Raw genomic sequence first — 12,381 nt, forward strand, 5'->3', positions numbered from 1 at the left:
CCTCAATGCTTAGTGTTCAAATATACATCACATGATGTCCTCAATGCTTAGTGTTCAGATATACATCACATGATGTCCTCAATGCTTAGTGTAATGGCATCCAAGGTTTCCTTTGATGCCACTATAGAGCGGGGTTGACGACACGCAATCCAGAGCAATAAGCAGCCGAAGGTTTTCAGTCAAAAAATGTAATTTATTAACAAAAAAGGTATTGACTTAAATAGTCTCAAAATAACAAATCTAACTAATAATTTCGGCGATATACTTTCCTATATAAACTATACTTTGCAGTCCAATTTGCAACACTAATTTCATTTACAATTTGCGGTCGAAAAACTGTTCCGCTCCCCGTCTCATCAGGTCTCAGAGCACCGCGGCTGTCCTCAATTACCTCACTTAAATAAACACCGGAAGGTACAAGGAAACAGATCATATTTACGATTTAAAATAAACAATCATTTCATCAAAAGATATTCACCATGGCAATATAAATCATTTTACATCATTAATTCATTTATCAAATTATGAATCTAAATAATAACTTTGACTTCATTGTGGCTCTAACACTTAGTGTTCAAATATACATCACATGATGTCCTCAATGCTTAGTGTTCAGATATACATCACATGTGTAGTAGTAATATTCTACCTATTGATTCCTTTTTCTACAACATTTAAAAGTTAAAAAACACTGAAATAATATTTTAATTATTATATTTAAAATCCAATAAATAATATCTCAGAGACATTTAAATAGATTTAAATAGTCTTTATTTTTAATAATTTAAAAACTCAAACATAAACAAACATAAGCAGAGCAAATCATTTTATTAATACAAAAATAACATTTTATTTCATACATTTTCTGATTAGCTCTGTTGTGATTGGTCAACATCTTAGAGAAGTCCCGCCCCTTAGCCTATCACGTTCAGAGTGTTGGAGCGCCGGCCAATAGGAGCGTGTTATTTGATGTTCTTCAGGATGAGAGGGATGGTCTCTCTGGCGTCTCTAAGCTCCTCTCTCCACTCCTCTGGGACTCCGCCCCCTCTGAATGCCCCCCCCCGCCCCCAGCAGAGCACCCAATGCCGCGCCTCGATTACAGTTCTCACCTGGAGAGAGAAACACAGGTAAGAGACACAAACACAAACACAGGTAAGAGACACAAACACAGGTAAGAGACAAAGGTAGCACACCTGTCCCTGTTTCACTGCTACCTGAACCCGTCTCTGACCTTTCACTGCTACCTGAACCCGTCTCTGACCTTTCACTGCTACCTGAACCCGTCTCTGACCTTTCACTGCTACCTGAACCCGTCTCTGACCTTTCACTGCTACCTGAACCCGTCTCTGACCTTTCACTGCTACCTGAACCCGTCTCTGACCTTCCACTGCTACCTGAACCCGTCTCTGACCTTCCACTGCTACCTGAACCCGTCTCTGACCTTTCCCTGCTACCTGAACCCGTCTCTGACCTTCCACTGCTACCTGAACCCGTCTCTGACCTTCCACTGCTACCTGAACCCGTCTCTGACCTTTCACTGCTACCTGAACCCGTCTCTGACCTTCCACTGCTACCTGAACCCGTCTCTGACCTTTCACTGCTACCTGAACCCGTCTCTGACCTTCCACTGCTACCTGAACCCGTCTCTGACCTTTCAACCACTTTGCTTTTCAAATCCCAGGATTAGGGTATTTAAACCTGACTTTATAGATACAAACACAGGTTAGTGCTCACCTGTAGATACAAACACAGGTTAGTGCTCACCTGTAGATACAAACACAGGTTAGTGCTCACCTGTAGACACAAACACAGGTGACTCATTATAGATTAAATATGATATATATTAAAGAGAGCTGAGACCTCCACAGTTGGTGTTGGTGAGGATTCCTGCTGCCGCGTCGTCGTGGAACTCAAGAGCCAAATAGAAGAGACTGGAGAGAGCGCCTGCAGTACACAGAGGGAATATATATATATGAATATATATATATATATGTATAATAATAATAATAATAACAGTAATGTACCTTTGGTGTAGCAGGCGAGTCCCAGCTGATTAACAGCGCTCTGATGAACCCGGAGACGCTGATCCGACCCAGCAGGGAACCTGACACATAAATAAAATAAATAAAATAAATAAAATAAATTGATGATGATGATGATGATGATGATGATGATAATATATCCACCTTGCTGCCTTGCTGCTGAACCCCCGGCAGGCGTCCCAGGCCTCGAGGCTCTTCAGAGCGCGCTCCGCCTCCCCCCGGATGCTCGCCCCCCCCAGCACCCTGTGGAGCGCCCCGCCGTACAGAGACACCCAGAGGGGCACCCTGGGGTGGGGGTGGGTCAGCTTCACCATCTCCACCGCACCTCGCACCTGGGGGGGGGGGGGCGTGATGACATTCAAAAACCTGTCTTATATTCGGGTGGATACGGTAAATATGAATATGAAGGCAGTCTCACCGCTTGCTCCAGAGGGGCGTGTGCTGCCAGCAGGATGAAGGGGAGGATCATGGGTAAACAGCCGATGGCGTCCAGCTGGGCGTCGGGCCGCGCCGCCCTCAGAGGGCTAACGCTACGCCGCTCCGCAAACTCCAACAGCTGGGAGACAACGAGACAAACACAACGAATAATACAACGAGACAAACACAACGAATAATACAACGAGACAAACACAACGAATAATACAACGAGACAAACACAACGAATAATACAACGAGACAAACACAACTTTAAAAGTAAAATGATAAAAATACGTTAATAAAACAGAGAGACCTGCAGGTGTCCGTGGTGGGTGTGCATGTGTTAGCTTTACCTGACAGGTGCGTTACTACAGGTGCGTTACTACAGGTGCATTACTACAGGTGCGTTACTACAGGTGCATTAGATCTACAGGTGCGTTACTACAGGTGCGTTACTACAGGTGCATTAGATCTACAGGTGCGTTACTACAGGTGCATTAGATCTACAGGTGCGTTACTACAGGTGCGTTACTACAGGTGCGTTACTACAGGTGCATTAGATCTACAGGTGCATTAGATCTACAGGTGCGTTAGATCTACAGGTGCGTTACTACAGGTGCGTTACTACAGGTGTGTTAGATCTACAGGTGCATTACTACAGGTGCGTTACTACAGGTGCATTACTACAGGTGCGTTACTACAGGTGCATTAGATCTACAGGTGCGTTACTACAGCTGCGTTACTACAGGTGCGTTACTACAGGTGCATTACTACAGGTGCGTTACTACAGGTGCATTAGATCTACAGGTGCATTAGATCTACAGGTGCGTTACTACAGGTGCGTTACTACAGGTGCGTTACTACAGGTGTGTTAGATCTACAGGTGCGTTACTACAGGTGCGTTACTACAGGTGCGTTAGATCTACAGGTGCGTTACTACAGGTGCGTTACTACAGGTGCGTTACTACAGGTGCATTAGATCTACAGGTGCGTTACTACAGGTGCGTTACTACAGGTGCATTAGATCTACAGGTGCATTACTACAGGTGCGTTACTACAGGTGCGTTACTACAGGTGCATTAGATCTACAGGTGCATTAGATCTACAGGTGCGTTACTACAGGTGCATTAGATCTACAGGTGCGTTACTACAGGTGCGTTAATACAGGTGCATTAGATCTACAGGTGCGTTACTACAGGTGCGTTACTACAGGTGCGTTAGATCTACAGGTGCGTTACTACAGGTGCGTTACTACAGGTGCGTTAGATCTACAGGTGCGTTACTACAGGTGCGTTAGATCTACAGGTGCGTTACTACAGGTGTGTTAGATCTACAGGTGCGTTACTACAGGTGCGTTAGATCTACAGGTGCGTTACTACAGGTGTGTTAGATCTACAGGTGCGTTACTACAGGTGTGTTAGATCTACAGGTGCGTTACTACAGGTGCGTTACTACAGGTGCGTTAGATCTACAGGTGCGTTACTACAGGTGCGTTACTACAGGTGCGTTACTACAGGTGCATTAGATCTACAGGTGCGTTACTACAGGTGCGTTACTACAGGTGCGTTACTACAGGTGCATTAGATCTACAGGTGCGTTACTACAGGTGCGTTACTACAGGTGCATTAGATCTACAGGTGCATTACTACAGGTGCGTTACTACAGGTGCGTTACTACAGGTGCATTAGATCTACAGGTGCATTAGATCTACAGGTGCATTAGATCTACAGGTGCGTTACTACAGGTGCATTAGATCTACAGGTGCGTTACTACAGGTGCGTTACTACAGGTGCGTTACTACAGGTGCATTAGATCTACAGGTGCATTAGATCTACAGGTGCGTTACTACAGGTGCATTAGATCTACAGGTGCGTTACTACAGGTGCGTTAATACAGGTGCATTAGATCTACAGGTGCGTTACTACAGGTGCGTTACTACAGGTGCGTTAGATCTACAGGTGCGTTACTACAGGTGCGTTACTACAGGTGCGTTAGATCTACAGGTGCGTTACTACAGGTGCGTTAGATCTACAGGTGCGTTACTACAGGTGTGTTAGATCTACAGGTGCGTTACTACAGGTGCGTTAGATCTACAGGTGCGTTACTACAGGTGTGTTAGATCTACAGGTGCGTTACTACAGGTGTGTTAGATCTACAGGTGCGTTACTACAGGTGCGTTACTACAGGTGCGTTAGATCTACAGGTGCGTTACTACAGGTGCGTTACTACAGGTGCGTTACTACAGGTGCATTAGATCTACAGGTGCGTTACTACAGGTGCGTTACTACAGGTGCGTTACTACAGGTGCATTAGATCTACAGGTGCGTTACTACAGGTGCGTTACTACAGGTGCATTAGATCTACAGGTGCATTACTACAGGTGCGTTACTACAGGTGCATTAGATCTACAGGTGCATTAGATCTACAGGTGCATTAGATCTACAGGTGCGTTACTACAGGTGCATTAGATCTACAGGTGCGTTACTACAGGTGCGTTACTACAGGTGCATTAGATCTACAGGTGCGTTACTACAGGTGCGTTACTACAGGTGCATTAGATCTACAGGTGCGTTACTACAGGTGCGTTAGATCTACAGGTGCATTAGATCTACAGGTGCGTTACTACAGGTGCGTTACTACAGGTGCGTTAGATCTACAGGTGCATTAGATCTACAGGTGCATTAGATCTACAGGTGCGTTACTACAGGTGCGTTACTACAGGTGCGTTACTACAGGTGCATTAGATCTACAGGTGCATTAGATCTACAGGTGCGTTACTACAGGTGCGTTACTACAGGTGCGTTAGATCTACAGGTGCATTACTACAGGTGCGTTAGATCTACAGGTGCATTAGATCTACAGGTGCGTTAGATCTACAGGTGCGTTACTACAGGTGCGTTACTACAGGTGCATTAGATCTACAGGTGCATTAGATCTACAGGTGCGTTACTACAGGTGCGTTACTACAGGTGCGTTAGATCTACAGGTGCATTACTACAGGTGCGTTACTACAGGTGCGTTACTACAGGTGCATTAGATCTACAGGTGCGTTAGATCTACAGGTACGTTAGATCTACAGGTGCGTTAGATCTACAGGTGCGTTACTACAGGTGCGTTAGATCTACAGGTGCGTTACTACAGGTGCGTTACTACAGGTGCGTTACTACAGGTGCATTAGATCTACAGGTGCATTACTACAGGTGCCAGGTGCGTTAGATCTACAGGTGCATTAGATCTACAGGTGCGTTACTACAGGTGCGTTAGATCTACAGGTGCATTAGATCTACAGGTGCATTACTACAGGTGCGTTACTACAGGTGCATTAGATCTACAGGTGCATTACTACAGGTGCGTTACTACAGGTGCATTAGATCTACAGGTGCGTTAGATCTACAGGTGCGTTAGATCTACAGGTGCGTTAGATCTACAGGTGCGTTAGATCTACAGGTGCGTTAGATCTACAGGTGCATTAGATCTACAGGTGCGTTACTACAGGTGCGTTAGATCTACAGGTGCATTAGATCTACAGGTGCATTACTACAGGTGCGTTACTACAGGTGCGTTAGATCTACAGGTGCGTTACTACAGGTGCGTTAGATCTACAGGTGCGTTAGATCTACAGGTGCGTTAGATCTACAGGTGCATTAGATCTACAGGTGCGTTACTACAGGTGCGTTAGATCTACAGGTGCGTTACTACAGGTGCGTTAGATCTACAGGTGCATTAGATCTACAGGTGCATTACTACAGGTGCGTTACTACAGGTGCGTTAGATCTACAGGTGCGTTACTACAGGTGCGTTAGATCTACAGGTGCGTTAGATCTACAGGTGCGTTACTACAGGTGCGTTAGATCTACAGGTGCATTAGATCTACAGGTGCATTAGATCTACAGGTGCGTTACTACAGGTGCGTTAGATCTACAGGTGCATTAGATCTACAGGTGCATTACTACAGGTGCGTTACTACAGGTGCGTTAGATCTACAGGTGCATTAGATCTACAGGTGCGTTACTACAGGTGCGTTAGATCTACAGGTGCATTAGATCTACAGGTGCGTTACTACAGGTGCGTTACTACAGGTGCGTTAGATCTACAGGTGCGTTACTACAGGTGCGTTAGATCTACAGGTGCATTAGATCTACAGGTGCGTTACTACAGGTGCGTTACTACAGGTGCGTTAGATCTACAGGTGCGTTACTACAGGTGCGTTAGATCTACAGGTGCGTTAGATCTACAGGTGCATTAGATCTACAGGTGCGTTACTACAGGTGCGTTAGATCTACAGGTGCGTTAGATCTACAGGTGCATTACTACAGGTGCGTTAGATCTACAGGTGCGTTAGATCTACAGGTGCGTTAGATCTACAGGTGCGTTAGATCTACAGGTGCGTTAGATCTACAGGTGCGTTAGATCTACAGGTGCGTTAGATCTACAGGTGCATTAGATCTACAGGTGCGTTACTACAGGTGCGTTACTACAGGTGCGTTAGATCTACAGGTGCGTTACTACAGGTGCGTTACTACAGGTGCGTTAGATCTACAGGTGCATTAGATCTACAGGTGCGTTACTACAGGTGCGTTAGATCTACAGGTGCGTTACTACAGGTGCATTAGATCTACAGGTGCATTAGATCTACAGGTGCGTTACTACAGGTGCGTTAGATCTACAGGTGCGTTACTACAGGTGTGTTAGATCTACAGGTGCGTTACTACAGGTGTGTTAGATCTACCTACAGGTGCGTTACTACAGGTGCGTTAGATCTACAGGTGCGTTAGATCTACAGGTGCGTTAGATCTACAGGTGCGTTACTACAGGTGCGTTAGATCTACAGGTGCATTAGATCTACAGGTGCGTTACTACAGGTGCGTTACTACAGGTGCGTTAGATCTACAGGTGCGTTACTACAGGTGCGTTACTACAGGTGCGTTAGATCTACAGGTGCATTAGATCTACAGGTGCGTTACTACAGGTGCGTTAGATCTACAGGTGCGTTACTACAGGTGCATTAGATCTACAGGTGCATTAGATCTACAGGTGCGTTACTACAGGTGCGTTAGATCTACAGGTGCGTTACTACAGGTGTGTTAGATCTACAGGTGCGTTACTACAGGTGTGTTAGATCTACCTACAGGTGCGTTACTACAGGTGCGTTAGATCTACAGGTGCGTTACTACAGGTGCGTTAGATCTACAGGTGCGTTACTACAGGTGCGTTAGATCTACAGGTGCATTAGATCTACAGGTGCGTTACTACAGGTGCGTTACTACAGGTGCGTTAGATCTACAGGTGCGTTACTACAGGTGCGTTAGATCTACAGGTGCATTAGATCTACAGGTGCGTTACTACAGGTGCGTTACTACAGGTGCGTTAGATCTACAGGTGCGTTACTACAGGTGCGTTAGATCTACAGGTGCGTTAGATCTACAGGTGCATTAGATCTACAGGTGCGTTACTACAGGTGCGTTAGATCTACAGGTGCATTACTACAGGTGCGTTAGATCTACAGGTGCGTTAGATCTACAGGTGCGTTAGATCTACAGGTGCGTTACTACAGGTGCGTTAGATCTACAGGTGCATTAGATCTACAGGTGCGTTACTACAGGTGCGTTAGATCTACAGGTGCGTTAGATCTACAGGTGCATTACTACAGGTGCGTTAGATCTACAGGTGCATTAGATCTACAGGTGCGTTAGATCTACAGGTGCGTTAGATCTACAGGTGCATTAGATCTACAGGTGCGTTAGATCTACAGGTGCGTTACTACAGGTGCGTTAGATCTACAGGTGCATTAGATCTACAGGTGCATTAGATCTACAGGTGCGTTAGATCTACAGGTGCGTTACTACAGGTGCGTTAGATCTACAGGTGCATTAGAACTACAGGTGCGTTACTACAGGTGCGTTAGATCTACAGGTGCGTTACTACAGGTGCGTTACTACAGGTGCGTTAGATCTACAGGTGCATTAGATCTACAGGTGCGTTACTACAGGTGCGTTAGATCTACAGGTGCGTTACTACAGGTGCATTAGATCTACAGGTGCAATAGATCTACAGGTGCGTTACTACAGGTGCATTAGATCTACAGGTGCAATAGATCTACAGGTGCGTTACTACAGGTGCGTTAGATCTACAGGTGCGTTACTACAGGTGTGTTAGATCTACAGGTGCGTTACTACAGGTGTGTTAGATCTACCTACAGGTGCGTTACTACAGGTGCGTTACTACAGGTGCGTTAGATCTACAGGTGCGTTACTACAGGTGTGTTAGATCTACAGGTGCGTTACTACAGGTGTGTTAGATCTACCTACAGGTGCGTTACTACAGGTGCGTTACTACAGGTGCGTTAGATCTACAGGTGCGTTACTACAGGTGTGTTAGATCTACTTACAGGTGCGTTGTCTCACCTGTTGTGGCTCAGTGGGCCTTTCGTCCTGCCAGCAGCAGAAGAAGTCCCGGTGGAAGGACTCGGCGTACGAGTCCCGGTGCGATCCCTCTGTCGTCAGGAAGGACACGTAGTCTGAGAGCACGGCAGCACGAGCGTCTGGAGACGAGAGGTCGGAGAACCCTCCTGATACGAGACAGAGGGCGACTCTCAGAGAGCACAGGACGTTCAGAGTGTTGTCCCCCGCACACAGACCTATAACACACATATATATATAAAGTACTCCTGATACGAGACAGAGGGCGACTCTCAGAGAGCACAGGACGTTCAGAGTGTTGTTATATATATAAAAGTACATAGAGTATATATATAAAAGTACATAGAGTATATATATAAAGTACATAGAGTATATATATACCCTGATGATAGTGTGTATTGTCTCCTCTCCTCCACAGGTCCAGCTTGTCTTGGAGGATCAGTCGTCCCACGACGTCCGGACGTCTCGACCCAGAGGACGATCGCCCGCTGCCCGCTGCAGAGAGAGAGTTCAGATCAAACACAAATAATAACAGCTGTTTCACCCTCTGTCTGAAACCAGAGTCTGCTCTGTACCTTACCGGGGTTAGATAGGCTCAGTTAGCCAATAGGATCATTAGGATGTAGTTACCTGTGTTTGATAGGCTCATAATGCTGGACGGATGCTTGTCTCTCTGTTAGCCAATAGGATCATTAGGATGTATTTACCTGTGTTTGATAGGCTCATAATGCTGGAGGGATGCTTGTCTCTCTGTTAGCCAATAGGATCATTAGGATGTAGTTACCTGTGTTTGATAGGCTCATAATGCTGGACGGATGCTTGTCTCTCGGCGCTCTGAACTCTCGGATCCAGCCTCTGAACTCTCTCTGGATGTCGTCCACGTCGTAGAACCAATGAACGGGCATCGAGAGCGAGTCCGCTGCGCACATCCCCCAGAATGCATCAGTGACCGCACGCCGCACCGCAAACATCTCACCTGAGAGGGAGGTAAATGTTAAAGGTCCCATGTCATGCTTTTCCGATTATTACCGGTCCCCTTGTGTTCTGTAGCTTCTGCATGTGAACGTACCTCAAAGTGCACCCTGTAACACTCTAACACAAAGAAGACCTGCTGCCCCTGAACGCCTCACTGGACATCTCTCTTTTCTTCCTGGGTACAGTGACGTGACCTGGTACAGTGACGTGACCTGGTAGAGTGACGTGACCTGGTACAGTGACGTGACCTGGTACAGTGACGTGACCTGGTAGAGTGACGTGACCTGGTACAGTGACGTGACCTGGTACAGTGACGTGACCTGGTAGAGTGACGTGACCTGGTAGAGTGACGTGACCTGGTACAGTGACGTGACCTGGTAGAGTGACGTGACCTGGTACAGTGACGTGACCTGGTACAGTGACGTGACCTGGTAGAGTGACGTGACCTGGTACAGTGACGTGACCTGGTACAGTGACGTGACCTGGTAGAGTGACGTGACCTGGTAGAGTGGGCCTGGTAGAGTGACGTGACCTGGTACAGTGACGTGACCTGGTAGAGTGACGTGACCTGGTACAGTGACGTGACCTGGTAGAGTGACGTGACCTGGTACAGTGACGTGACCTGGTACAGTGACGTGACCTGGGTACAGTGACGTGACCTGGTACAGTGACGTGACCATACCCAATTGGTCCAAATGGACCAATCCGTGGAGCCGTTACGTTAAGTCTGTGGATCTGTCCAAATTGACCAATACGCGGACTTCCTCACACAATCTTTTCTCAGCTGCAGCTCTCAGCCTGAGACGGCACGACGCGACGAGGCTGTGTGTGTGTGCTCGGGCTGGTTTCGGGCTGGGTTTCGGGCTGGGTTTCGCTGTGTCTCGCTGTGTCTCTCTGTGTCTCTCTGTGTCTCTCTGTGTCCCTCTGTGTCTCGCTGGGTCTCGCTGTGTCTCGCTGTGTCTCGCTGTCTCGCCGACCAGGAAACCACTCCAGTAAGCCAGCTCTCACTGTCCGCTCCTCGAGCCTCAAAGGGCGGAGCAGCGAGCCCCCCAACGTCCCCCCAACACGGCACCCAGACCCCACGCAGCATTCTCATCTGTTTGTCATTACTGGTGTCATTTCCTGGTTGCTAACAAACGCCATTGTAAAACATAATCACTGATGTTCCGCTGTAACGGTGATGGACTCATCAGAACAGAGTGGGCGTGTAGGACAGAGAGTGAATACACAAGTATGTGTATTCACTCTCTGTCCTACACGCCTTGTTGGAGCTCAAGATGCTGTATGAGAAACCAATGTGAGTTTGGAACATTGAACAATGTGAATCTATTCTAGTAGACCTCAACAATGGAATCAGTAGAAATGGCCATGTAATGGGACCTTTAATAAAATTAAAATAAATACTATAAATATATTTTAAAAATATATAAATAACATTATAACATTTTAAATAAATATCTAAACCCTATAAAGATCATTTCAATGATAGTGTTGTGTTAATATTCTTAGGACATACATTGAAGTCCACTTTCTTTCATTCATTAAAAAAGATTAAAACATCAATTTTTTATTTTTTATTAACAATAAATAAATACTAAAAAATAAGGAACATTTAAAATATAATAATAAAAAACATTGTTGGAAATAAATACAAATGTAAATATAAAATAGTTTAAAATGAATGCAGGTCGCGTTATAGAGCCTTTCTCTTTTTAGGTAACTCTAAAGTCTCAACTCTGTTATTATTTCACCTCTCTCTCTCTCCCTCTCTCTCTCCCTCCTCACAGAGCCTCGTCTCTCTCGCTTTATATTCACAGGTATATATATTAAAGTGTGTAACCACAGAGTCTGCTCACCTGCCATGGAGCCGCTCGCGCTTCTTGTGAAAGAAAGAATCCGCATTTTAAATCTTATATAATTTATTTCCAGCTGTTACAAAACTACACAGGAAGAGGCTAACGGTAGCTGCTAACGGAAACAATGGCTTTAAATTCTCCTTGAACTCTTCATTGTAACTCTTTATATCCTCTACCTGTCTCATGGTGTATCTACGGACATAGAAAGGCTCTTATAGAGTTCATATCTGTTCTTTAAACACGCTTTAAAAGTAACGAAAAGCTTGAGGTTTGATTATTCCATAAGTCTTTGAAAAACTACAAATACGGTAAGCGGTGTGGGTCAACTCAAAATGCGAAGCGTTACGAGTAACAATGAAATCAGCAAGAAATACATATTTATTAATAATTTGGTTTATGTACAACTTACACCGGTAATAAGCGCCAACAGACGGGACACAATAACAACATTAAAGCCAAAGATCTGCCTGAAGAAACTACTAATACGGGAAGCGATCAGGGTGAACTCAAAAAGCGAAGCGTTTCCAAGTAATGTCTGTCCCCTCAGCGCGGACTGACAGGCAGATACAATGCAGTCTGTGAACAATAGGGTTTTATTTAAAATATACTTCAAGAACAAGTTTGAAACCGTAGATAAACTTAACTTGTAGTACATATTGGGAGACAATAACA

At 45.6% G+C, this 12,381-nt stretch overlaps 1 protein-coding gene across 5 annotated transcripts; it reads right to left on the reverse strand.

Moving 5' to 3' along the window:
- Positions 1-869: 869 nt before the first annotated feature.
- LOC117469713 lies at positions 870-12,201 on the reverse strand. 5 transcript variants are annotated; one of them, XM_034114198.1, is made up of 10 exons: positions 11,710-12,058; positions 9,663-9,854; positions 9,260-9,373; positions 8,864-9,096; positions 2,461-2,598; positions 2,187-2,374; positions 2,025-2,104; positions 1,861-1,944; positions 1,765-1,794; positions 1,074-1,109 (listed from the first exon to the last, which is right to left on the reverse strand). In XM_034114198.1, the coding sequence occupies exons 1-9, from the start codon at positions 11,753-11,755 to the stop codon at positions 1,784-1,786; spliced, it is 1,086 nt and encodes a 361-aa protein (XP_033970089.1). In that variant the 5' UTR covers positions 11,756-12,058; the 3' UTR covers positions 1,074-1,109; positions 1,765-1,783. The 5 variants fall into 5 exon arrangements, with proteins under 5 accessions (XP_033970088.1, XP_033970086.1, XP_033970087.1 ...); XM_034114197.1 differs by lacking the exons at positions 1,765-1,794; positions 11,710-12,058 and adding an exon at positions 12,119-12,201 and having other exon boundaries at positions 870-1,109; XM_034114195.1 differs by lacking the exon at positions 1,765-1,794 and having other exon boundaries at positions 870-1,109; positions 11,710-12,057.
- Positions 12,202-12,381: the final 180 nt, after the last annotated feature.

This window comes from Trematomus bernacchii, unplaced genomic scaffold (genome assembly GCF_902827165.1).
Source record: "Trematomus bernacchii unplaced genomic scaffold, fTreBer1.1, whole genome shotgun sequence".
NCBI classification, from domain to species: Eukaryota; Metazoa; Chordata; class Actinopteri; order Perciformes; family Nototheniidae; genus Trematomus; species Trematomus bernacchii.

Coding starts and splice junctions, on each gene's coding strand:
- LOC117469713 (XM_034114195.1), bottom strand. CDS start 11,755: ATGCGGATTCTTTCTTTCACAAGAAGCGCGAGCGGCTCCATGGCAG. Junction 2,599..8,863: donor GGCCCACTGAGCCACAACAG/GTGAGACAACGC, acceptor GTTGTCTCCCAG/CTGTTGGAGTTTGCGGAGCG. Junction 2,105..2,186: donor TTCAGCAGCAAGGCAGCAAG/GTGGATATATTA, acceptor TTTATGTGTCAG/GTTCCCTGCTGGGTCGGATC.